Source organism: Pieris brassicae, chromosome 5, assembly GCF_905147105.1.
Source record: "Pieris brassicae chromosome 5, ilPieBrab1.1, whole genome shotgun sequence".
NCBI classification, from domain to species: Eukaryota; Metazoa; Arthropoda; class Insecta; order Lepidoptera; family Pieridae; genus Pieris; species Pieris brassicae.
The window spans coordinates 4,810,256-4,837,689 of NC_059669.1; the positions used below are offsets into that span (position 1 = coordinate 4,810,256).

The window sequence follows — 27,434 nt, forward strand, 5'->3', positions numbered from 1 at the left end:
TATAATTTTCATGTGAAATAAATAACATGTAGTTTTATACATGAGAATATTTATCACATATTCAATAATAAATATTAGGTATTTTAGTAACAAGGTCATCGGCTGTTACGACTATCTGTTTTTACGACGAAATATGAGTAATCCCTTTAATATCATTATTTTTATTAATTGTTAATAAAAAATTGAAGTATATAGAGCGTCATGATATCTTTTGATAAATTCTTTATGTTCGAAATTATTTAAGAGAGTTTGTTACGCGGTGCCAAGTCTTTTAATATCAAAAACAAGATTGAGAATAGTACCAATAAAACTTAAATGACTAGGAAGATATTTGATAGTGAAACTGGAAAAGTCAAAGATCGCAATCAAGACATCCAACTATGTGTCGATAACACTATAATCAAATCCAACGAAGAGAAAGCGATTGCTTTTGATAAGTACTTTTCGGACATTCCAATTTCCACTACTAAATCTCTTCGATCAACTCCCGCCTTCGCTAAATCGTTGCTCAAAGATAATGTAAACGAGTGCAAGGTCAGTTTTACTTTCCCACCCATTGGTGCCGACAATATAGTTAAAACATTGAAAACCATAGACATTAAGAACACTACCAATCTTTGGAGAATTTTAGTTAAGGTCCTCTGGGTCGGCAGTGAATATGAGGGTATCACAGAGTTCAATTCTTGGCCTTTTCCTCTTTCTTGTTTATTTATATACATTTTATGGTAGAGAAACAACATCAGATAGTATTGTTTGCTGATGATACAATGATCTTTGATTTTTAAAATCAAATGACAAGTAACAAATTTTGATGATGTGAAAAATGCTCTCTTTGATTGTCCATTGGTTTAGTATAAATAACGTTCTGCTTAATGCAGAAAAAGGAAATTTTGTGCAAAATAGCAAGGGTTATAAATGATAGGGAATTGAAGCTGGATGATACAACTGTATTTCTTTGAATCACCATGGATACAAAACTTCAATGGTCCCCTCATATTAACGGATTGGCGAAGAGACTTAGTTCTGCAGCTTACTCGGTTTAAAAAATTCGCTCACTAACTGATGTCGATACAGCTATACTTGTTTATTTTAGTTACTTTCACAGCTTAATGACCTATGGCTTATTATTATGGGGTCATGCTGCTGATGTCGAAATTATTTTAATACTGCAGAAGAAGGCTATTCATGCAATTTAAAAGTAGGGAATCTGAGAGATATATTCAAGGAAATTAATATACTTACCTTTCCCTCGCAATATATTTATGAAATATGTATATTTAAAAAAAATAGTGATAAGTTTACTAGAATAGAACATATTCACAATGTTAATACTCGAAACGTACGCAGGCTACAATTCGCCCGTACTAGACTATCTAATCTATCTTTTAGGGAAAAGGTATACTTTTATTAAATAAAATCCCACAGAGGCTCTTATCTCCCCCTTATAATAAACATATTTATTTATTAACACATTGTTACACTATAGAAAAAAATTGAACATAATTAAATCAAAAGGAAGGCAACTGGCGGCCTTATTGCTTTCGAGCGATCTCTTCCAATTTAATAAATGTAATAAAGAAAATCTGTATAAAAAGGCTTACTTTATAGTAAACCATTATCTAGTTGGAATACAAATTTAATGGTGTGGTATAAGTGATACCTGTATCTCATATGCTATAATAAATATATTTTATTTATTTATTTTTAATCGTTATAAAAGATTTTGACTGAATAAACTTAAACTCAAAATAACTTTATTCATATAGATAAACATATGTATATACATAATATATAGCACGAGACGAATAGATCAGCATTTATGGAAATTAATCCATTCAAATATTGATAAAAGATATTGTGTAAAAAACATAAATTCCTATTTTTACATGATTCTGGACCAATGCTTGCTATGCAAGAGTGCCCAGAACTACTAAGCCATATTGGCTACCTAAATAAAGATAGGTAATAAATAATACATGAACTCACAAGTCTTTTTTTAATTTCCAATAATTGCTTTAACAAAATGTCATACTAAAACATTCCAAATTAGTCAAATTAATGAACGCAATAGTTTTTGTATCACAAAAATCGGGAACAGCTACCAGACGAACTTTTTGTCCACCTTCGCCTGAAAATAATAATTCCTAACATTTGAAAATGTATTAAAAGTATTACTGAGTGAAATTATCATGTAAAACTTCTAATTCTCCACATACTAATACAGGACCGAGAGATCTTTTTATAACAAGATTTATGCATTTTTCGTACCTTTGTAAAGTTCAGTTGAAAACTCTCCAGCATTTCCACTAAAATATATATTAGGACAGTTGTACATAGTAAATGGATCTGTATCCAGACAGGGTATACATGGCACTGTGTCAGGACATGTTGGGGCAATATGTCTCCATTGAAGTGTCTTCTTCATTACTTCAATTTCATTATCTAATTTACTATATCTCATAATATCTTTTACTGGTTCACCAGAAGAACCCAAACAAGTAAATCCTGTAAAAAGCAGATTATTTGCTGATTAAGTAAAAATAGGTAGGCAGACAAGCATCTACCAAGTATTACATGGGTAGTAATAATGGCTTTGTGCCTCCCAAATTGATCCCTTAAGACGAGGAATAAACATGTATAATTGACAGATTTACAATAATTATGCTAAATATTATCAACATCATTAAAATTTCTATTGATTTTAGTTAGTAAAATGATTATGTTTAAATTTAAAAGACCATCTTAATTGTAAAGCTTACCACCAATATCACATTCATAAGGATTGGAGACCCTGTTGAATGATTTATATGCAACAGCCTTTGGGAATAGACCTGGAAAATAATAATGTCTTGAGATGTTTGAAATATCATCACACCTTAATTGTGTATTTTCTACAAAAAGAATATGTTTCATCAAGAATCAAACCCAGGCTGTATACAAAGGCTAAATTTTCTTACAATAGTGGAATGGTTTTTGCGGCAACATTATCCCCACTGGGTCTTTGCATCCTGGCATCAAGTCTAAAGGAGCAGTAGCACTAACAGCTGCACAAAATGAATCCACCTGTTCTGATGCTGCAATAACATCAGCTTCACTGAGCATGATATCATTTGAATGTTTGGCATAAACACCACCTGCAAATAATATTAAAAACATATCATTGTTTTATTTAAGAAATTTCTTTATGTATACAATTATTAACTTAATTTTATATCCTAAAGATCATTTATACTTATACATTATTACTACAAAGAAAAAAACATTTACACACAACAAAGTATTTTTTATTAGTAGTAGACATTTAAATATAAAACCCCCATTATAAATATGCTGTAGATAAAAATTACCTGCTATAATCACTCTTACAACTTTTGAAATTTTTTCTTGATATTCAGATGTTCCACAAAACCCTGATATCCACTCCAGAAAAAGATTTAAGCCAAACAGATGATCAGCAGTTTTAGATGCTAAGTTAATTCCAGACAGCAAAACTACAAACCTGGAAAATCAATGGATCTACGTAAATGCAATCTGTATAAAAAAACATATTTTATTTGCTGTAACAAAATCATATTCTTAGTTTTTAGCCCCTTATTTAGTGTAGCAGTTTTTTGTAATTGTTCAGAGGACAGGACATTCCAAACATTCTTCACATTATATTATATTTATAGATATAGTATACCTATCACTGGTCAACTCTGGTAAAGGCTTTTGTAGATTACAGCCAGACCAGCATATGTCCAGTATAGAGAATATGCCATCTTCATCTTCAGATCCTGAAAAGAAAATCTCTGAATCAAGAATCATATTTTATCTGTCTTGTATTTTTTATTTATTTAACATTTACAGTTACAAAACTCAGTGCAAGTTATAATAATGAAATAATATAAAGTGCAGCAGCAGCCATAGCACTTTCAAGCAACCTTTTAAGCAAACAAAATGAAATAAGGTGAGCATTATTTTTATGTTTGTAAAAAAAAAATTATTACCCAGAATAGCAACAACAACTCCAGTAACAATTTCATCAGTATTAATGCAGACACCTGACAGCTTGATTCTTTGTAATTCATCCTCCAATACTACAGTGTCAGTTTCATGTACAAAATGGGTCCTTTATAGTAATAAAACATCAAAAATTACATATTTTTCATGTAGCCTAGCCATAATTCATATTATCACTTTATTTAATGTTTTTTTTTCAATTTAACTTAGAACTAAAAACGACAACATTTAAGTTATTACATATATTAATAATAGATTCCAATGCTGCTAGATAAAACTTAAAATAAAACTACATTCTTTTAAATCAATATATCTGAGCATTACATTTTAGTTTCAAAGTGCAATGAGAAACACTTTTTATTTAATGAAATAATAAGTAAGCTTTTTCTTACAACAACAATATTTAAAAAATAACTTGTTTTTAATCACTGTTCAATATTTTCGATTGCTTATAAGGGGGCTTATACCAACAATGAGGGATTTGGATGCCTAGTGATATTAATCTCTTACCTAGCTGGCTGTGGTATAATTTCCAATTGATCTGATAGCTCCTTCAAAATACTAGGTTTCAGTTCTTGCAGTTTAAAAAGTGTACCGATAATGACACAAGGTTCTCCTTTCTCTCGCAAATCACAAAGTTTTAAAATCTTGTACTTATTTGACCACTTTTCGTTAATTAAAGGACCCAAAATATTTCTAAATGTGTTTAACCTTGCAGCATATATGTGAGCATACTGTTTAGAATAGTCTCGAGATACCTCATAAAAGCGTTTAGAACAATCTTTGTAATCCAAGCTTTGTCTTTCAATTTCAACGGCGTTGAACTCGTTACCAGAATCCATTGATGGAGCGACTTTAAAAATCATATTGTATTTATTTCACTTAACAAACAAGGACAAAAATAGAGAAAAGTAAAGTCTTTTAAATGCTTTATCACCTTAATTGTTTATGTAATAGTCGTGTTACCGTTATTTTTTGGAAAATAGAAATCCAGAGCAATGAGCATCTCTTATTTACGTTTTTAAAGTCCTGTTTGCAATTTGGCGCCTTTTATTTGAAAGATGACAGCGATCAGCAACTTTGACGTTAATTGGTAATGTAAGATAATACAATATTATTCATACGTCTCGTTACTGGCGAACCAAATCATTACCATGTCTAATAATAAGCATTCGTAAATTTTTAACAATACACAGCCGCATTCATGGATCTCCATCATTATGACCCATATTTATGACACAATTTAATTTTTTAATTCTTGATCCGGATATAAGGTATGATATAGGCGTCAATAAGCAAGATATTCTGCAGACAAATATTCGTTTCATGTGTAGCGTTGAGGAACAAAATTGGAATAGTTGGGATTATATTTTTACAGATACCTCAAAAATCTCTGTTGATGATTGTGTTGGAGTTGGTCTAGTTCATTGGCAATATAGAATAATACAAAAGATTAAACTTCCTCCTGAATCCTCAGTTTTTACTGGAGAGTGTTTTGCTATTTTAAAAGCTTTAGAACTAGTTATTTTATTAAAATCTAAGAGAATCATATTTTCAGACTTAAAAAGTGCACTACAAACTATTAAAAAATTTCCTTTCCAAATGAAACTTTTTTATCCTATTATTTGCGAAATACGTGATAAGCTTTTAATATGTTCTCAAAGAAATTACAACATTATCTTTGTATGGATTCCAAGTCACTGTGGGATTAAAGGAAACGAAAAGCTGATGAGCTTGCTAAAGAAGCTATAAAGGATGGAGACATAGTCCCATACATGAATTATTTCCATGATTTAGCTGCTCTTCCCAAAACCCATCTTTGGGACTCATGGAATGATGTTTGGTTGAGAAGCAGCAAGTTCAAAGGCGAACATTATGCTGAAATTCAACCTAGGGTCCCCAATAAAGCATGGTTCCATCAGATTAAAAGTTCTAAAAATGTCACCTCTATCATATCTAGAATGCGTTTAGGATATGTATGTACACCTCAACATTTAGCAAGGCTTCATATTGTCGATAGCTTAGATTCTTTTCTTGTTCCCAATATGACCGCACCTCCTTTCTGTATTCCTTACAATTACTACATGTTCCGTTTCCGACTAAAATCTCCTGCCTTTTGCTTTATCATTTATTGTATTATAATGTATAAGAAGAAGATTAGATTGATTATGAAAGATATCTTCTTTCATAATCAATAATAATATTAAGATGTAATATGTTTATGTACATATTTTGTTTTTAACTAGCTTATCCCTTTGTTTACTTTTGATGTCTTTGTTTATTTTTTCTCGCGTGTAGTTTCACTTGAAACTGGCATAAAGTCAAAACTATTGCCATAATATAAAAAAAAAATCTAAGATACTTATTTTATAAAATGATGTACGGAGTTAATTACGCGTTTGCCCAACTCGTGTTTATGAAAACTAATTCTATATATATTAAACTACTTACGAATCTACAATTTATAATGATGTAAAAAATAATAATATTTGTCTTCCATTTTACAGACTACAATTTAAAAAGAAATATTTTTATTCTGTGGAATCCTGTTAAAGTTTATAGTATTCGTGTAAATTACGCGGCAATTATTTTTTTATAACCAACTTTCATTTGAAATAGAACCAATATATTGGAATATTGTAGAAGTACGAAGTACGAAGTCCAAATATTAATTTAAAACAGTCTGCATTTTTTTATTTGATTGAAGTTCTTACAATGGTCGGTGTTCAAAAAATTCGTTTGAATAATCTTAATATAAATATTTGCAATGCTCTGATAGTAGGTATAATAATTGCTAAACACAGTCCAAGAATTATTGGAACAAAAAAGAAAAACGGTGAATCACGAGGAGTTATGTCCTTTACTTTAAGAGATTCAAATGTAGATACAATAAATACTGACGTTTGGGGCTCCGAATATTTCGTAATTACTTTCTATGAACGATTTTTAGTAGGGGACGTAGGTATGATCCCAAATGGTTATGTTTTATCGATATAAAATATTTAATTATTATAATTTGATGTCATTTTATTTTTAGTTGAAATATCCTCACCAAAAATATCAGTGAAAGCTGGTGAGAATGATGCTTTTAGACCACAGGTTAGTAAATCATTACTTGACTCGAATTTAGAATTTTCTGGTCTGTATAGAGGCTACCCTGTAAAATAATTTAGTAGTAAGCGTAATTTAACAATTTCAGAGATACCTATATGTTCTAAAGTTTGAGAAAATCAATTAAAGAAAGATAATTAACTAACTGACAAAAAATACTCTTTACTGATTTGCAAACATGTAATAAATTATTTGAAATACAAAATTTTGTTTGATTCTGTTGTATGGTTATCCCGCTGATAACGACACCTATCAAACATAATACTTTAATTTATATATATTTTAATGCGTTGTTAAAATATATTTAAAAAAAGAATATAAATTGAAATTTCTACATTACACTACTAGAAATCACACCTAACACCATATTTTAAAAGATGCGATAAAATTAATTGTCAAACTGATTTATTTATAGGTTTATACGTAATTAACGCATTTACAATGCCTATTCTTTCGTAGGTATCATCTCCGTTTTATTTGTCCCTTAATGAAGGCACATCAGAAGTTAATATATTTAGTGGTGACACGTTTTCGTTCTTTTTGCCCCTTCTTCATATTCCAACAAAGCCATGCGCTGGATATTGTGGTTTAGCTGAAGTATTGAAATTTTCAGGTAAATTGATAGTCATTTAATCGTTAAGGCTGGCTAAGATGTGATCTTTACGTTCTCTGGTGTTGTAAATGCAAATACAAAAGCATTGGTTTTCTCTGGAATATAACTCAACTAGACGGGTTAAGAGAGTTGTGGAGTGTTAGAATAGTATTTGTTAACTGAAAAATTTCTAATCTCCGGATTTACTAAATTCAAACAAAATTTAAAGGAATAAGATTTAAAACTTACCATACCTAATAGACTAAGGTTTTTTGTTTCAGAGCAAACTAATAATGTTTATGTTGATTTGTTGGTACTCGTTAAATCAATTCAACCCCCAAAATCGATCAGGACTAAAAAAGGTATTTTTCATTAAATTTAATTATTTCGCTTAAATATATAATGCGTATAATAGTAATATTTGTATTGGCCTTCGGTTTCTTAAATAATAATAATCTTTTTTAGGGTCTGATATGACAGTTCGTGCTGTCGAAATAATTGATAATACAACTCCAGGTTCTGTATTCTTAGATATGTTCGAGATTGATACAATTCAAAGGTAATTTTTTAAAAACGCTCTTGACAAAGAATTCTAATCATAACAATACAACAAACTATGAGTATGTTTATTATTGCCAGTAAACTCATTAACACTTGGTATTTAAAATGTAATCATATAAAGATAGATAGATTTATATTTTTTTGCCGGCAACTCACTTCCGAGCCTTCTGGCAATGTAAGTATCAGGCGAGCCTCCTGCACATCTGCCTTCTATTACATAAAAAAAGGTTGTAATTTAATTACAATTAATAAAGTACTCCGATTCACGCCATCCTTACACCTACATATCATACATTTTGATTATCACACTTAGCGCTAAGTTTCGGTCTGAGATAATATAGAATTTTCGGAACACGCAACTGAATTTAATTGCGGTGATTGAGTGTCTAAAGCTATGTAGAATTATTGTCTAATAATAAGTATTTCCACACTAGTCCGCTTTATTATTTACATTGCATCCCTGCTATGTCAGGTTGAGTAGTAGAGATAAATTATATGAAACTAGGGCTGAAGAATGGTGCCCCTTAGAAAGCGTGCTATTCATAGCGGATGCACGTGTATCCTGGCGAAGTCGTAACGTTCGGGTACAATCTTGTTCCCGAACCGTCATCACGCATCAACCTCACACGCCGGAAGCAGAGGCACTAAGACTGTTTATACGGAACCAGGCGAGCTGTAAGTTCATTTTACTTACAAAATTTGGTTAAGGCTGTAATAGGTTTATGTTAATCAAACCACCAAAAATTACTGCTTGAATTTTTATACGAAATATACCATTTTCATATAAATAGTTATTTATGGTTATGTTTGAATCTGTTTCTCGAATATAGTATATTCTTACTCATATAATTTGTAATGTTTATTTTATAAATCGATAAAAATTGAGTACATTTGTAGTAAGTATAACCTTGATCTCTATAACGGCTAAGCCATCATCATCGCTAGAGATGATGGCAGGCGGTGGAATGGGATGTCGTTCATCCCTTGGAAGACGGGACGTACTTTGGTATGAGATGCTACTTGTGTGGACACGTTTGCCCTGTGTTCCATGGGACAAGAAAAAAAACTGAGGCGGCCGCAGGGTAGGCGGAAAATAATAAAGTGCTCAAATATGAGGCTTTCGCCCAACTTCGATTTTGTTCCCTTTGCCAAGTGCACAAGCGGCAATTAAAGATTTAAGTTTGCGCCTGGTCGATAGTACCGGTGAATCCAGAGCTGGTCACTGGTACTGTATCAAATTGTTATGTTTAGTATAAACGATAAATATTTTCTTCGATATATGAATATTATATATTTAAGTGAAACTTATTAAACGGATATTAACGTCAATACTTGTGAGCAAAGTTCATGACTGCTACTTAAATGTTTAATATGAATTAATGATAAATATCTATTTTACCCTAATGTTTAACACTTTAAGGCGGTGGTGAAGTAGCAGCTTGGGCAGCTTGGAGTGGGGAGAGAGCCAGCGCAGTCTCTGTAGCTCAAATTAGAGACAGGCTCGCCTCAGGATCACCCTTTTCAGCTGCCTTGCACGCTGTACTCACGCATCTCGATCTAGAAGACCTCGTTTCTACTACGTAATTTTGTTCAGTTATATAATCATTAACATTTAAATTTAATATTTTCGGGCTTAGTATGTTTGCCTTTAAAACATCTTTCGTATCATCATCATCTTTGGGTTACAAATTAATTCGCAGGTTGACAGATAAGCCACATATTGTGACAGTGTAAAATTGTACTGATTGTAACTAAAAAATAAGATCAAATACTTGTAATTTAAATTTTTCAAAAAAAAAAACCTATTTCAGAAACGTTAACATAGAAGACATTCGCGTGCGGTTTGCAGACCACACCGGGGAGTTGACGGCGCGTTTACCACTTAATATTCTAGGGGACATTTTTGGATACAATGTAATTATTACAAAATAGTAATAGAAAATAGTAATATGACGAAAATCGAAGTCGAGAATTTAATTATGCAATCAAATAAACATAGCTTTTAAAATGCTTCTATTTGATATTTCTTTGTGTATATTTAAATTAATCACGATTTTTTCAATATATAATAAATATATATATATATATATATTATTAAATAATAGGCATTAATGAACTTTTTATGAAGCTTTTCCAATTAGTTTAAGGCTTGTCTTTTGCCATTATAAAATTAATACTTGAAAAACGGAATACCTTAATCTTATTGTTTTGATTTATATGCGAAAAAGATATTTTAAATATATCGTTGATAATACTTCCGCGTTGCTCGCTCTCCACTTTATCATATATATATTTAAATCGAGTTATCGCCCCTGTCTATTAGTGACCTATAACCCTCTTGGTGAGACGTCATTGGCTTCAATTCCCGGCGAGACTATTATCCAAACAACAAAGACACACAGCGAGAATTACCTCGTATTTTTATGTAACATAATGGTATAACTTTAAACAGGCCGATCAACTAAAAAATATGACGAGCGATGATCGTGCTGCAATCCGTTGGAGACTCTTACTAGAACAATGCTCAGCTAAATTGGGCATAACTCCACCTCGGGTTATTGTACTCACGTTGAGACGCGCGTCATCAGCTGATCCAATACCTTTGTACTGATTTTTTTAACTTCTATTGTCTAATGTAAACCTAAAACATATTCATATCTTTCTTAAATAAATTACTTGATTTTTTATTTCTTTTATTTAATACGAAAGATCTGTGGGTACTTTGGTTTGAATAGATTATATATATAATGAAAGAGAAATGCATTGATAGGAAGAGCATCTGATCACATAGCTTAGCTTTATTCAATTACAACATCTTGACTTCTATCAATGTAAGACTGATACAATATTATTATCAATCCTATGCATGAGGATACCATTACAATTCATTGAAGATTCAATTAATAATGAAATCTTGTTCATTGTTTAGGATCTGATTAAAATATAACGTACGTAACGTTGGGTTTGATGTAAGTTCATATATTGCGTTGGTAACCAAGGATATCGACCCAACTTATTCCTATTAAGTCTTTTGAATAAAGTAGTCTAATAGTACCGAAAAAATGGATAAGCAAGAGAAGACAGAACTAACTTATGAATATACAAAGCGTCGAAAATATTTTGGACAACAAACGTTTTTTGAAGACCATGGTCCTGAAATAATTGTCAACATACCATGCAACCCCGCTTTGTACAAAAATTATATTTTACGCAACCCAGTACATGTGGCCACAGAGAATACGAAAAGCATGTCGGAACACTGGGTAAATTCTGTAAGGTAGGAATTTAACTTGGCTTAATGAAAGGCTCTATTGCTTTTAGATGTTAACGATATTTCCGTGTCTCTTTCTCTTATTCGATAATACATACATATTTTTAAAAAATTACAGAAAATTAACAAATTATTTTTATAAGTAGTCATTTACGTTTAAGTTTTGGTATCTACTTATTATTATTTACGTCATACATGTAGCCTAAGTATTATAAGTTAAACACTTTTTAGGGCAGAGTACACAACATCGGGGATGAATCATGTTGAAGGAGGTTGGCCAAAAGACATAAATATGAACGATCCAGAAGCTGCCCAGAGATACAGACGAAAGATTGAGAAAGATGACGCTTACATTCACGCTGTCATGCATTTAGGCCATGTAATATGAGTTTCCACTTATCTTTTTCTTAAAGTAGAAGTGCGCGTTTGTTTCAGGTTCTAATTATTATTTATAAAAATTGCAGAATTATACGAAAGTCGTTAAGAAGTTAATTAGAAGTATAATAAACCTCGTCCTCGTCTCTATAAATTTTAACGGCCAAATACATAAAAATACCTTAAAAAGATTCTCTGAGGGGGTGAAAAGTCCAAAATTCCTTATTGGTTGTTTTTTTATATTGAAACAATATCAACGACTGAAATTTTCAAGTTTCGATAAATATGCTGGTAGCATATTCATTTAAAGTTCTATATACCAACGGGTTTTCCGAGTTTTTGATTTTTTGTTAAGACTTTTATCCAGAATTCATCAAAATCTCCTCAAGCGCATGATTTAATTATGGTCGCAATGCATGGGCGTCTTTGTTCTCAGAGCATGGAGCACAATATCCTTCAGAACAACGCGGTCGATATGTATCAAACATATTATTCAGAACTGCCTTCTATCCCACCAGTCGAGCGAAGCAGCTGCCATACAGTTAACGTCTATAGAGAGCCTGGTTCGCGAAGGCCAGTAAGGTCTCTGTCGTGGCAGGCAGAAGGAGCTCGGCTTGCTTCAGCGCATGCAGATATTGATTTCATGAGAAACAGCCGAAGCTTGCAGTTCTCTTACATTTGGGATATAGGTAAAGATATTGAGCGAGCCGAGCTGGCATTGTAAATGTCATTAGACATCCACGGTTATGAATGTTACTTGTTCTTGTGTAGATATCGATCTTTTTACTATCATTTAATTTTACATAAAGTAAAAAACCGTTATGTGTTTAACAAAAAACACCGGTGTTAATTAATTTAAAACTCTATCACTATAAAAGATTCTTTTTTGTATAGAAAACGCTAATGCGCCAGAACTTGTGATAAAACCACCACAGCCACTTCTAGATCTCCAATATAATCCACGTGACCAACATGTTTTAGTTGGTGGTATGTTAAATGGGCAAGTAAGTGTAAAACATTCTACTTATTTTATGTAGTCTAAGTAGTAGTCTAATAGAGCAGACGAGCTGTTCCGATTAATATCTGCGTGATCCCTAAATGGAATAACATTAAAAGAATTTTTCAATTCTTGAGATTACCGTTGTTATGTTAAGAATATTAAGATCTGCCTTTTGTGCAAACGAGCAGCTAGATATAGGAGCTCTAAAATAAAACCTAAGTCTAGGTTGATCAGTTGATAAGCATTAATATAATTATTATGAAGCCGTAACAATTACCTTCATAATATTAATGTGGATGAGATTATGAAATAATGTGAATAAAAGCGATTATTAAAAGAAAATTGAAACCTACAATTTAAATGTATTTTCGAATCGCAGGAAACGTACATTTAGTAATAAACTGATGCCAATACAAATTTTAGGTAGGCTGTTGGGACATGCGAAAAGGTGGCGAACCATTTGGTGTTTGCCCCCCTCATGTCGCACATAGAGACCTTGTGAGGAATGTATTATTCGTTCATTCTAAAACTGGGGCTGAATTCTTTTCATCATCACCTGACGGCGTTGTTAAATGGTACGTTCAATATTTAAATTAAAGAGTTTCTAACATCCATGATATCTGTAACATACCTATGGTTTTGTTGCATGAATTTTATTTTATGTACCGTTTAAAATTTCATTTTGCTTTACTTAGTTGGTACTGTCACAGTTTTGAATTTGTTTTGGTGGCTGTAAGGTTTCTCTCTGTAAGATCTCTTTGTAGATTAATGTATTGTGGTTTAAGGAAGTTTTTCCATATAAATTGATAATAAATAAATTATAAAAATAATTTATTACAAATTATAAATAGAAGACAATTGATAAAATATAAATAGTCTTTAATAGTTATCAGATGTACTATACCTTATTTAAGTATTGTTTTTATTTATACAAAATTGCCAACGTTCGGCACACTGGTAAAAGAACCACAATTTACAATTTTTTTATGTCACAAGCACTTATAAGCCAACATGACATACACGAAGAGATAATACAAATATTAAGCAAAACAATTATTATACAAAACAATTAAAATTACAAAACCTAAACGAAAATCGATTGTTTTTCTTAATTAGGGTCGTTGTTTTGTTTGTATTCATAAACTGAAACTAAAAAGTCATATCATAATCTAGTGATAAATTGTTTTAAGTACAACTATAGTACAAGTATAGTCTATAATATTACATAATAATATTATTACATATAGTCTGTAATTTACTATTATAATACATTATAGGTGGGACATTCGAAATATGAATGAACCAACAGATTCAATGATAATAGACCTTGTTAGATTAGCTTCAGAGACCCAAAGCATCAACAGAGCTCTGGGCATATCTGCCCTGGAATATGAATCTACGATTCCAACAAGGTAGGTACAAGTATACAATGTACAACGTTTGACAAGACAGTAAGTCTTTTCATATGTAAACGAAATTTATCATTCAAAGATTCATGGTTGGAACTGAATCTGGGCTTGTAATAGGAGGAAACCGAAAAGGCAAAACGCCATTAGAAAAGTTGCCTTCGAAGGTGAGTAGTATTTATACATCTAATAATATATCTAATTAATAAGATTCAATATTTAAAATTGAAATAAATGTATGGGTCTCGGGAAGCCCGGCAGAAGTAATAAATAAAACTAATCTAAGTTGAACTACATAAACATTTTTTTACTTACGTAAACTATCAATATAATAATGTTCTATACATAGTTAAAATTATTGAATATGTACATTAGAATTTTGTGGATGTAAAGTATCAGTATCATTATTTAATCTATCAAAATAACGATTGGTTTATGGTAGCTGAAATAAGCAACGAAATTTTACATTATATGTCATCTAAAAAGCTTGCAAAAACTCCATCATCGCTGCTAGAGTGAGAGAAGAAGATCCTGTCTACCGCTGCTGTATGCGTGAGAGAAAGGGAAGCTAGACTGGGGGCGTAACGCGTTACGTAACGAAGCGGTTTGCGTTCTCATAAGTAGTTATCACTTCAAAATATTATATTTTTATAGAAAAACTACGCCAGTACTCCCTAACATTCTACAGCGATGGCGAACCCAAGATTTTTGTAGCAATGAACAATTTCGATATAGTTCTTTGAATATCTCTCGCAGTAACGTCGAGGCCATCTTGGGATCACGTAGTACAAAAGTTCAATACTGAAGTCGAAATCGATGAGCAATCTAGTCTAGTTTTGGAGTTTATTTTGCCACCAAGTGTTTTACAAAATCTAGTTTAGTAATGTTTAAATTTTGTTGCAGGCCAATATAGTGTATGTTTTATTTGTTTCTTCAATTAACATTTCAGTACGAAGCTCATTTAGGCCCAGTATATGCGCTTCAAAGAAATCCGACGTTTTTAAAGAATTTTCTTACCGTTGGGGACTGGACTGCTCGAGTATGGAGTGAAGATTGTCGTGAATCGTCGATTCTCTGGACGTATTCACATCGAACAAAATTAACAGATGGCGCTTGGAATCCTATCAGGTAATAAAAAATATCGGGTTGAACGCGATTAACAATCATATTTTAACATTGAATTTTGAAAAAGCTTTGCGTACTTTACAATTAGTACATCTGATTAAAATTCTCTAGAAACTTACTAAAAAGGTTTTTTTCTTTAATAATCTTTTGCATACTGTTTTAATTCTGAATATATACCTAGATAACCTCTCGTGTTGCTAGAAGAAATAACGTATAGAAATATTTTTTGATTACATAAAATTTTTGCTGATATAGATTCTCGCTAATGCTAATAACACAGTGGGACGGCTGTCTATCATGTTGGGATTTATTACGTCGTAGAAGCGCACCTATAGTTACAGCACAGCTTTGTGATGAACCATTACTAAAAGTACGGCCTCATGAGGGGGTAAGTGTAAAACTTTGATATGAAATAAAGCAACTATTTTTTTGGTCTCGGCTCTCGGCCAGTCCAGTCACTTATCACTTAAGAATTTCTGTAGTGTGGTCCTTCCCAAGAGAAAGGGATCAAAATATTATTCTTGCATTGTGAAAGTTATTCGCTCAAAACCATGACTTTTTAGCGAAACTTTTATGAGAGAAGCAGTACAAAATGTTTAAACATTAATTTTATGTAAATGACTTCATCTTAGCCTATCTAATATAATATGTACGTGATTGTAAATAATCTAAACAGCATGAAAAAGTTCTTTATGTTGACATATGTATGTACAAATATATCTTTACGTCCTGCGCATAGACATCATGATATATTTGTTATTTTTATAGTCAGGAAATGCTTAGCTTGTCATCCTTTTCCCTGTAAAGCGATCTCTCCAATCTCCGCCTTCTGTGGACTTAAGACTTACCGCCGATGCTTACATCATCTTACCGGCGAACTGTCAGAATGGATAAGACAACTTATGGTATAAATCAATTTTGAGCATAAGATAATATTTGGGTAGGCAGCGTGGTGTTTGCAATCGGCTTTTATTTTGGATCTACTTAGTTTGAGTTAATATAATCAAAACAAATAGATAATAGTCTATAAGTTAATTAGATAAAGATCTAATATCTTTTTTGAACATGTGTTTTTTTTTAAATTTTGTAGGGTCAGTTAGTCGCATGTGGGAGCAGTAAGGGAACAATTTACTTGGCAGAACTTTCGGAAAACCTTGGCACGGCTGACAAAAACGACAAACAACTGTTGACTCATGTATGTTACCAATGTATTTACGGATTTATTTGGTATTAGTTCAGAAAAGCAATTAGACAAAACTTATCCTACTAATTTATTGTAAAGTATAGAATAATCATTGTAAATACAAAATGAGTTTTATACGGATACGCCCTTCATGCTGTGTCAATATAGAGATGAATTTTCACTTGCATTTTATTATATTGAATAGATTTTAGAGCGAGAAAACAAACGTGAGCGTATACTCGAGGCACGTATGCGCGAATTACGGCTTAAAATGCGTCAAGATCGGGACGGAAACCAGCCACCAGCTGAAGTTGATCCGGGCGTTAATGACAGGTAAACAAAGTAATAAAAAAAAGGACATAACAATATAATAATTTAAACGCCCATCAAAAAAATTAAACGTGAAACAAGCAGGTATTCATATTATATTTAATCCTGTACAAGAAAATGGACAAAGAATAAAGATGTACCTCGAAAACGGTCACCCACAAGACATTAATTTCCTAAACATAAACCAAGGACCAACGTTTGATAAAATGCAAGTTTTGTTATAATAATGGCTATTACTGTTTTAGTAATATCTATTACATACATTATTAATAAATCCATACATCAAAACAGCAGTGTTATCTATAGTGAGTTTACTCAACGAAGCATAATAAAAATGTATTAATTAATTCCGAGTATAAACATTTAGAATATGGATGGAAACTGTGATCATTTATAGGAAGCAAAAGATTCGACATAAGCGCCCCAGATAGATTATGGGTTATTGTTTTTCAACAGGGATCTAGAAGAGGCAACTGCCGAGTATATGCAAATGGTAAATGAACTACAAGCTCAACAGAAAAGCCTATAATTCCTATTAACCTATTTGAACAATACAAATTATATTCTTTATCTATCATGAACTCTATGGTAGGGTTAAGAAAGTTGAGATTCTATTGTTTTTTCTCTTCGCAGTTCTTACTATAATTAGGATTCTAATAGGGAAAATCATATTAAGCTAGATACACTTTATTTTATTTGTTCTGGTTCTTTATTTAAGTGTAGAAATGTTTAAAGTTCACTTGTATCCGATGCGATAACAATTATCTTAACACATGGGCGAGTAAAGTATAAATATAGCATCTAGTTTTATTTTTTAAAAGTGAAAACCAATGGATTAATGGTTTATATCAAACTGTATTTTTAAACAATAGTCACGTCACGTAAATAAAAGGTAATAACACAATGTAATGTTAAGTTTAATTATTATAAATACTTTGACACATGTTACATATCCATTACACTCCCTTTGCCCCGCATAACCAATACTTGTACCCCTCTGACGTAATACCGTTATAAAAGTAAATGGACAACATATACCAGAAGCTTTTTGATCGCATACCTCACAACGGGCCGGTCAATTCTCAATTAGGAATAAGTCTATAATATATTTCATTGATCGTGCATCTCATACCGAACCGATTCAATTTTCTTATTAAATCTTAGTAGTAATTTAAATACATTTTGGTTTTTTTGTGATGGCTGGTCCTCTCTTAATTCATACTTTAAAGACGGAGTTTGTGTGTGTTCCTGTAATTTCTCATTTGAACGTAAATAATAAACAACATTGGAAAAAATACTTTATTTATACATAATCCTTAGTCTGATATTCTAAATTAACTTATGCACTAAACGCGATAAATTTCCATTTGTGTTCAATATTTGCGCCGACGCCACTCGTGTTCCTTTCAAAGACCTCTGGGAATTTCTGGAGAACATCATGGACTGCTGATTGTGAGACATTCGGGAACAATGCCCGAACATAGGATACTACGTAATCTAGACTGGCGCCTTGTGGATGAACCTAAAACATTCATAACCTATTAGTTAATACTAATTGTTTGGCCATGCTTTAGCATGGACCCTATTTCAAAGGATCCTCTCTAAAGCACAGTTGTTTAGCGCTTTTTAACAAAATCTTAATAATATTCATTTATGTAGGTGGCGTACATTACACTTGACAGTAAAAAAAATAATGGTCAAGGGTAATCAAGTTCGTAGAACTGACGAAAAGAACTGGCAATAAGCACTCAGTCACTCTCCGTCCGTTATTTTATTTAAAATGTGAAACAACGTGAGGAAAATTTAAAAAATAATATGAATTATAATTATACAGTTTTTTTTATAACATGAATGTCAATATAGTTTCTATGTAAATACAAAGTATTGAAATCGTATATATAATTGTTTGGATCTTTTTTACTTCTAAATAATTCAATTAAACAAAACTACTGTTTTAAAACTTTAGCGGACTTTGCCGCGTTATCCAAAGCCACAGAACACCTCGCCCAGGTGTCAATGAGAACAACAGCTGTTTACAGCGCCAACTCGCTGAGGATTTCTCAACATTTCCAAATTTACGTTTAACATTTATTTTCATACGGCTTCTCATTTTATATTACCTATTTTGATAATGACATTCAACGTCAACATTTTTACTACGCGATTTGCAGGTTTGAAAGCAATTATTTATTTACTTTAATTGGCTTAGGTAATGAACTTGAAATTGTAAGATATCATCGGTATGTATCATCAGTAGTACCAAGTTTCCAACTCACATACAATGACATATATGCAAAAGTACTTAATACAATTGGACGATCCATTTCATCTATTTTCTATACATAATAGATCGTGGACATACCTGCAAAAATGCAGACATGACTCCAATAAGCTTAGCTTCCCCGCATTGCGGTTCAACATCCGGTTTAATTCTCGCTTCCCCTTCTTCCGGTAATGGCGGCGGTGGGGGTGGTTTTGAGACAGGCGATGGCAAAGGAGGCTGCAATTCCAGAATATCCAATATTAGATAATTTAAAAAACTACATTTTAACCCACAAAATCGTGGCTTTTATAGTCCTATATTCAAGGTCAATGTAATCTTTTAATATTTGTTTTATTTTCTATTTATATTAAATACTGACAAGGAGCCATGTTGGCCTAGTGCCTGGAGCATGTGTCCCTCATCCGTCAGCACCAACAGACTTTCTATATGGGCATTTAATTCTCACTAGTACAGTGAAGGAAAAATGGTATGGAAACCAGCATCTCTCAAATTAATAAAATCTATATGCCAGACAGAAGCCTGGTGATCTACTTTGAAATAAAAATGATCAAAGACACGGTTGCAATATAGGGCCAAGACCCATTTAGAGCGTTATAGTTATTGTAATTATTTAATATACCTCCAAATGCAACACAACTTTTTAACTAAGAAATCTTTTCGATTGAATGGCTTGAGCCATCATTGTCCATTCCAAAAAAGCATAGATTTTTCCATAAACGATAGTACTATTTCGTTAATACTCGGAACAAACGCAGGCTGCAATTTCCCCGTACTAGTCTGAAGTTAGTAATTATTTTTTGGAAAAAGGGATACTCTTCTTTAATAAAATTCCAGAGGCTCTTTTATCTCTGGCTTTTAATAAATTTAAGAAGTATATTAAAGAAAAGATGTGTAAAAAGGCTTACTACAAATTTAACGATTATTTAGTTGATAAAAGGGCCTGGGACTAGTGCTAGACAGGCTACATCTAATTAATTTGCGATATTTGTTTTTAAATAAGTGTTGTTTGATGATTTGATATTTTAATAGAGTACAGAGCCTACATCCTCTGTCTTCTTTGCCGATGAGTAGGGATGTCTACCTATTCAAATTTAATGACGTGGAATAAGTGATACTTGTATCTTATGTTCCATAATAAACCTATTTTATTTTATTTTTTTAAACAGTCTACCATTATAAAGCTTTACTTATGTAGAGTACTAAATTGTTGATGTATAAAATGAAACCTTTTTAGTACTAGCGGGCTGCCGTTCTCGCACGGCCGGACATTTACAATTTAATATTTTCACCTCAGGGATAATGTAGTTTTTGAGTTTATTACAAACACATACAAATCTTTCCTCTATAATATTATCATGAATATATGGTACTCACATTTTTATCAAACGTGCCTTTCAAAGCTTGTCGTGCAATAAACTGTGCTTTGAATTTTTCCATTTCTTTATGTGCATCGGCCTTTATCACATCGACTTCATTTTTGTATGCCTCTAACTGGAATTGCAGGCTCTCATTTTCTACCTATAATTAAAATAGTAGTATTGCTATTATTTTCACTGGCTCAAATTCTCTTCTAGAAACTATAGAAACTTTACCTTTAGCCTTCCCTATCCTACGTTATATGCTCACAATATTAAAATATGTATAATAATAAAAAATATAGAAGCTATGAGAGAAAATTAAAAAAAATGTAAACAGCAACCTGAACTTTAAGTCTGAGCCCTGCTACACACAGAAGTCACTGTATTTTATACAAGCTGGTTGTTCTTGGCAAGGAAGACAATACAAAGCGGCGCAGATCGTTAACCTGGTGTGGCCAAGTCACGATTCTCAGCCCTAACAGCTGCGCTGAGAGATGCTACCAACCGAAAGTGGTTTCTCCACTAGCAGGGCAGCAGGCACCTGACATGACCTTTAGCAGTTAGTCAATGCTACACCCTCCCTCGCGAGGGGGGTGTTTTATCCTGTTCGGGGCGTATGCCCCCTTCAGGTGGTGTTTTTATTCGCGCCCTGCTGATACAGAGCGGTACGGGGGCGGGCATATAGCCCTCAGTGAGGGCTGCGGCGCGCGGGGAGACTCGGTCTCTACCCGCTGCGCGCAGGACCTTTAGCAATTAAGAATACCACTGATAAGAAGTTTTTTAAACAGTGGATTTTCGACATGGAATTATTGCGTCCCAATTCTATAATCGAGGCTGAGAAAGAACGGTACATACCTTCAACCGCTTAAGATCTTCATTATTATCACAGATTTGCTTATTTAAAAACCCATTATACTCAGCATTCTCATCAGCAAAGAATTTTTCATTGAACTCCTCTTTCAATGTACTAAACTCCTAAAATTAAATATATTCTATAAGTCCTTAAAACGTTTTACCCTTCTAGAGCTATGTGGTAAGTCGAAAGAGGAAAATGGCCGATGCGGTCCGTTCAAGGCAAGAGTTTTCTTTTGGTATCCTTCAATAAATATTTTTTTATTCCAATTCTTCTGGCGATTGTATGAGAAAAAAATATCAGATTTCCAGATTTTCTGGTCAGTTTTGCTCACACTTATGACATGAGCTTTTATAAATCATTGTTTTCACCGTAAGTTTAGTACTATTTACTTTTTGCTCTAAGGACATTATCCTGCTGGGCTACACGAGTTATAAGTAGTTAAGCTGCATCTTGTATATTGCCTGTTAAAATAAAAATAAAATAAAAACTTTTACATCAGCGCACGATGTTTTTTTTATCTGCAGCCGTTGAATGTTTTCCGACTTACCTTTAAACGCATTACATAAGTATCAAATATGCCTGTAAATTATAAACTGCTTTTTTATTGGCACAGAGTCTTGCTTATCTAATACTCCCGAATACATTTTATACAATTTAACGAATCCCCGGCAAATGTATAAGACCCACGCACCTGTGTCATTTTCTGCCAAGTCTCAATATTTTTCCGCTGTGGTTTTGTGAAATGGTCCCAAACTCGCTGATGCGTGGCCGCCATAAACACTTTCGCCACCTGTTCGACTGAGTTGCACAATTATGTTAGGAGCACTGAATATGACCGACATACCGTACCGCCCCATGTGCAGATGCAACGATGGCACACCGTTCTACCTATTGCTCTAGTTGACTTGGGAGCTCGCTTACAGAACTAGTAGCCCGGTATACCCATTCGGATATTGTCTAGCTGCCTCGGAGCTAAAGGAGTGTTACTAAACTTGTGACACATGAGTTAACCCATATGAGTTTATTGACAGAGTGACCCCAAAGAATAATTGCTAATCCTCAAACCCTTTACTTATAACAATGCTCCTGTCATTATAAGTTTGCAAATAAGTTTATAAGTAAAGGGGTAAATGTTTTGACATGGCAAGATGTAAATAAAAAAAAATATGTTTATTTATCTTCTTAATTTACATTATATGTTACACTGTAACTTGCACAGATGAACGCTCATACTCTGTCAACAGCATCATCTATTCCCAGTGGTTGGTCTGAGGATTAAATGTCATGTTATAACTATACTACCTCTTCAAAGGTCGCCACTGCATCCACCTCCCACCTAGTAAGGAGAATTTACTTACTGTATCAAGACATTATTTCTTACATATACCCTATACGCTGTATGCTGGAGGATCAAGAGAAATGTACCAAAACTTGTTTACTCATGAGAGTTTTACAGTATGCACATGTCAAAGCATTTGAACTTACACAATATTCTAGTATTTGCTGCTATGAGAAGACTGGACTGCTTGAAATAGTGTTTACTGAATTCACTGTTACTTTGTATACCAACCACAATTCAGAAGACAGATAATTTCAATAGACTTTTCAACATCTTTTTCAAATATATTGGCCGCACACATATATTCTCAGTATGTAAGTTATTATGTCTGTGATTTACTCAAAGGGAGAGAATATTATGATATAGATAAAAAAACTTATGTAATACAGTAAGTGATTAACAACTGCTCTATTAAAAATTTGACTGATAAATCACTTAATGCATTCGAACCATGACTTTTTCTTACCTTGCCATTGATGAAATGTATTCATTCAATATTGACTGTAAAATGTAACAAATTAGAAGACTGACTGAGTATTGATCAAAGAGATTTGATGATACTTACGTTGTTCAATTACTTTCTGAATAGTGTTTTTCACTCTTTCTTTGCATTCAGATAATTCCTCCTCTGCCTGCATTTTTTCACTAAACAATCGACGAATATGAGAATTTGTAGCTTGCAACATTGAATAAAATTGATTGGAGTTCTTTTTTGAGCATTCACCACGCTCCAGCCATGATATCAGAGTCTAAAATAATAAACATAGCTTTACTTCAAAATTAGCATTAAAAATATATTGAACCATAAACACATTGAAACCAGTTTCATGTGTACAATATCAGAGTCTATGTTGCCTACCCTTATAAGTGGTAATAAACTATAATATAATGCATTAGTGAAATCTAAGACTTTCTTTTCACTACAAATCTTGATCAGGGCAAAATAATTGACAAATAAATTATAAATATTACTTAAAATATGAATTTGGGAATAGGAAAAATTATATTTTACAGGATTAAAAATTATAGAATTTTTAATTACCAATTTAATTTGGCATGTTATTTGTAAGTTACGTGACATGAAGTATGTAAGGAATTTTTTAAAAGGTTGATTGAGTGAAATGTCCGCTTACTGGAAGTGTTGGAGCAAATGCCTCTTCACTTTTAATTTTTTCAGCTAATTGTGTTATGGCAGCATTTGAAAATGGCTGTAGCCTAACAGGAGATGGAGACCGGGGCTGAAAGTTTAGACTATTGTCAGCTAATTCCTGCTGGGCTGATAACTGTTGCATTTGCTGCTGTACTCTCAAAGCCTGTCTCTGTCGCCTCTCATATTCATTTTGATCATCTCTACTCTGAAATAATAAAGTCATACTCATACATCTATGTTAAAGTATAATAAAAACAGCTTTAGAACAAAACAGAATTTATTCTTATTCCAAATAAAGTAAATTGTTGGCTTCTATTTCTTGAATATATAAAAATCTAATATATAAGTGATCATAATGTAAAAAAATATAAGGTAAAATTTACCAAAGCATAGTCAACATGCAACCATCCATTAGTTCCCTGAGCCTCATCATCATCGTCATCTTCATCCATATCACTATCCCGATTTATTAGCTTTATTCTATATCCTGATATAACCATAGCAGCTTCTACACAACTTTCTCTATCAAAACGTATGTGGCAGAAGTTCTTTTTTGATAAACGCAGGATCTGGATTCTACCATAATTTTCAAACACATCTCTCACAACACTTTCCCTTATTTTGTCAGGTAGGCCTCCAACAAAGATGGTTCTACATCCAGGAGGTCTTGTTCTTTTAGGTGGTTCAGATGATCCTGGTGCAGGTGGTATTAATTTACAGTGTTTAAACACAATTTCCTTTTTTTCTTGTAATGGTGTAATGTTCTGATACATTGCCATCACTGTTGGATCCATCATGACACCTCCCATCATACTCATATCTATATTTGCAGGTGTGTTGGGTAAGGAAGAGGTTCCCATAGCTTGAATATCCATAGTTTGCTGTGGCATAATTTCAAGACCTGGGTTTGGAATCATTTCCATACCAGGGGGTGGCATTATGCCTCCAGCCATCATGCTGTTTTGCATCATCATATTATACATTCCACCCATCATCATATTACCTACAAAAAATATTGTATATATTAATAATCTTAGTTAGAAATTTCTACTCTCAACATTTAAGATATAGGAAGAAATTAAGAAGCTTAAATTACCTTGCGGAAACATATTTTGTATCATCATAGGATTTATTGCATTTGGTACCTCCATTATTTTACTGCCATCATGATTATCCTTAATCCTATTGCGACTCCTATTGGGAGACCGAGATCTATCTCTCCTGCCTAATATTTTGAATACAAAAATCAGTAGAATAAAGCCTTCTACTATTTAAATCATATCCTTTATTATGGTTAATCTTACCTGACATTTGTTTGTTCTTTGCTTCAAATTAAATTATAGTATCTATTCAATAAAACATTACCAGTATTATTGAGTAGATAGATAATATCTACTGAAAAATAATATATTCTTACAATAACACCAAGAAAAAGTGCAATATTATATTGAAGAACTATATCAGTGAAATGATGTTAAAGTAGAGCAGAATACCAAATTATTTTATTATGGGCACTTTAGAGTTTACGAGACTAAAACCCAGTATTAATAATAAATATTAAATAGTAATTAATAAGTCTTACATTATTTTACATTCTTACACCTAAGGTAAAAAAAAATAAGTAGCCAGTAACCACAGATATACATATAACATGTACGATCAATGCACAGAAATATAAATATACAAATACTCGTTACCAGGCCATAAAATTTAAAAAAAAAATACAAAACCTACTAAGAACCACAGACTTAAAGTCATTGTCTAATTCCATATCGCCATGTATATATTGAGTCATTATTTATTTTAATAGTCTGTGCAATACTTAGTTGTTACCTAGAAGACAAAAGTCTGGAATCTCGAAAGTCGAAACTACTTGAGCACAAACCGTGCGGGCCATTAAAAAAAAAACTAGTTGAAAATATTTTGATGAAAATTCAATTTGAAGAAATAACCTAAAAGTTTAATATTTAAATAGCTTTTAATCAAATATGTTTGTTTTATCTGAAATGAAAGATGTTATACGTGTTACTCCTGATCACTTTCATCAAAGTTTATCAGAATCTATATCCACATTACTGAATAGGAAATTAGCTAATAAGGTAACAGGTTTATTCGTCTATAGCATTTATTTTAGTCGTACAAAGTATTTTAGTAGTAGCATACTACCTACTTGCCTTTACATGCAAAATGATGAAATAAACATATTGATCAATTAAAGACTCTTAGGGTTATTATAGGGTATTTTCAATTATTGACCAATGTGATGATTCTATAAATATTGTTAAAATGTTGACTGAGAACTGAAATATTTTAACAGTGTTTAATCAAAAATATTTTCTATCATCATTACAATTTATCTTTAGATTGCAATTTTAATGTCGTTTTATTTTTTAGGTAGTTCTGAAAATAGGATTATGTATTGCTTTATATGATATAACAGACATAGGACACTCTTTTATATTTCCGGGCGATGGTTCATCACATACAGAAGTCAAATTCAGATACATTGTTTTTAGGCCAATTGTTGAAGAAATACTTATTGGAAAAATAAGAAGTTGCAGCAGGGAAGGTGTCCATGGTGTGTAAGTTAAACATTATTGACTATCTATAACAAAACATAACACAAATTTTGGGATATTTTCCTAAAAATTGTCTTTTAGTTATTTTCTTGTGTAAATTAATTTCACCACCAGTTAAATATACTGGTAAAAGAAAATTTTCTTTTTGAGTATCATTAGAATGATGGGTTTATGCAACTAACAGATTCAAAAACAAAAATAATTAAGTGAAATGGTTGGCTCCTAGTTAATATTGAAGTATTTGTTGTATTTCAGTAACTATGGGATTCTTTGATGATATTCTTATACCAGTCAATGCACTTCAACACCCATCACGGTTTGATGAAACAGACCAAGCTTGGGTTTGGGAATACCCTAAAGAAGATGGTGAAAAACATGATCTATTTATGGATTCAGGTAAGAAACAATTAACATTATCATTTGAAGTTTATACTTAGTGTTTTAAAGTTTGAAAATAGTAACATTTTCAGGTCAGTCATTAGCCATGCTCATACTAGGATTGATGATTGATTTGGCAATTAAATTATTATTTAGGCACATTCCTGCTAACAGATCATTGTTATATTTTATAAATGATATGGAAATTTGGATGGTTTTTGTCTCCACTGTTGTTATGTCTCCTTTTTACTGCTTTACCTAAAAACTTCATCAATTTTGCAGGTGAATCAATTAGGTTCAGAGTTACAAGTGAAGCTTTTGAGGAAATTTTACCAAGTGGACCACCAGGTTCTGAATGTACAACACAGACGGTGGCCCCATATAGGTTAATTGGTGGCATAAATGAACCTGGTTTAGGTTTACTGACATGGTGGGAAGCACCAGAACAAGACGATGGTGAAGAAGATGAGGAAAATGATGAATAAAAAGACTTTATCAATTTTTATATTATTATTTATACACCTTGTAAAGTGT

At 32.3% G+C, this 27,434-nt stretch overlaps 5 protein-coding genes across 7 annotated transcripts; 3 read left to right on the forward strand and 2 right to left on the reverse strand.

Annotated features, from left to right (window-relative positions):
* Nucleotides 1-1,977: 1,977 nt before the first annotated feature.
* On the reverse strand, nucleotides 1,978-5,062 carry LOC123710467 (DNA polymerase delta subunit 2). 2 transcript variants are annotated; one of them, XM_045662382.1, is made up of 9 exons: nucleotides 4,940-5,062; nucleotides 4,513-4,855; nucleotides 3,990-4,111; nucleotides 3,683-3,776; nucleotides 3,348-3,499; nucleotides 2,958-3,134; nucleotides 2,760-2,831; nucleotides 2,269-2,505; nucleotides 1,978-2,128 (listed from the first exon to the last, which is right to left on the reverse strand). In XM_045662382.1, the coding sequence occupies exons 2-9, from the start codon at nucleotides 4,842-4,844 to the stop codon at nucleotides 2,016-2,018; spliced, it is 1,299 nt and encodes a 432-aa protein (XP_045518338.1). In that variant the 5' UTR covers nucleotides 4,845-4,855; nucleotides 4,940-5,062; the 3' UTR covers nucleotides 1,978-2,015. The 2 variants fall into 2 exon arrangements, with proteins under 2 accessions (XP_045518338.1, XP_045518337.1); XM_045662381.1 differs by having other exon boundaries at nucleotides 4,513-5,062.
* Nucleotides 5,063-6,779: 1,717 nt separating this feature from the next.
* LOC123709481 (meiosis-specific with OB domain-containing protein-like) lies at nucleotides 6,780-10,877 on the forward strand. The gene is made up of 9 exons (XM_045660873.1): nucleotides 6,780-6,964; nucleotides 7,040-7,101; nucleotides 7,573-7,726; nucleotides 7,987-8,067; nucleotides 8,171-8,264; nucleotides 8,772-8,941; nucleotides 9,687-9,846; nucleotides 10,078-10,180; nucleotides 10,719-10,877. The coding sequence occupies exons 1-9, from the start codon at nucleotides 6,856-6,858 to the stop codon at nucleotides 10,875-10,877; spliced, it is 1,092 nt and encodes a 363-aa protein (XP_045516829.1). The 5' UTR covers nucleotides 6,780-6,855.
* A 451-nt stretch (nucleotides 10,878-11,328) lies between these two features.
* On the forward strand, nucleotides 11,329-17,485 carry LOC123709483 (dynein axonemal intermediate chain 2-like). The gene is made up of 12 exons (XM_045660876.1): nucleotides 11,329-11,543; nucleotides 11,769-11,916; nucleotides 12,349-12,601; nucleotides 12,807-12,916; nucleotides 13,336-13,487; nucleotides 14,190-14,324; nucleotides 14,404-14,485; nucleotides 15,268-15,446; nucleotides 15,699-15,831; nucleotides 16,534-16,638; nucleotides 16,832-16,959; nucleotides 17,413-17,485. Exons 1-12 carry the CDS (start codon nucleotides 11,329-11,331, stop codon nucleotides 17,483-17,485), a joined length of 1,713 nt encoding a protein of 570 aa, XP_045516832.1.
* Nucleotides 17,486-18,275: 790 nt separating this feature from the next.
* On the reverse strand, nucleotides 18,276-25,545 carry LOC123710180 (ecto-NOX disulfide-thiol exchanger 2). Of its 2 annotated transcripts, XM_045661934.1 has the most exons (11): nucleotides 25,526-25,545; nucleotides 25,248-25,338; nucleotides 25,040-25,168; nucleotides 24,327-24,946; nucleotides 23,927-24,148; nucleotides 23,359-23,542; nucleotides 22,146-22,252; nucleotides 21,454-21,573; nucleotides 20,615-20,758; nucleotides 19,319-19,456; nucleotides 18,276-18,478 (listed from the first exon to the last, which is right to left on the reverse strand). In XM_045661934.1, the coding sequence occupies exons 2-11, from the start codon at nucleotides 25,252-25,254 to the stop codon at nucleotides 18,296-18,298; spliced, it is 1,854 nt and encodes a 617-aa protein (XP_045517890.1). In that variant the 5' UTR covers nucleotides 25,255-25,338; nucleotides 25,526-25,545; the 3' UTR covers nucleotides 18,276-18,295. The 2 variants fall into 2 exon arrangements, 1 of the variants encoding a protein (XP_045517890.1); XR_006753804.1 differs by lacking the exons at nucleotides 18,276-18,478; nucleotides 19,319-19,456; nucleotides 25,526-25,545 and adding an exon at nucleotides 21,104-21,342 and having other exon boundaries at nucleotides 20,740-20,758; nucleotides 25,248-25,479.
* A 256-nt stretch (nucleotides 25,546-25,801) lies between these two features.
* On the forward strand, nucleotides 25,802-27,400 carry LOC123709369 (DNA-directed RNA polymerase III subunit RPC8). The gene is made up of 4 exons (XM_045660645.1): nucleotides 25,802-26,042; nucleotides 26,338-26,521; nucleotides 26,778-26,918; nucleotides 27,183-27,400. Exons 1-4 carry the CDS (start codon nucleotides 25,932-25,934, stop codon nucleotides 27,383-27,385), a joined length of 639 nt encoding a protein of 212 aa, XP_045516601.1. The 5' UTR covers nucleotides 25,802-25,931; the 3' UTR covers nucleotides 27,386-27,400.
* The last annotated feature ends 34 nt before the right edge of the window (nucleotides 27,401-27,434 follow it).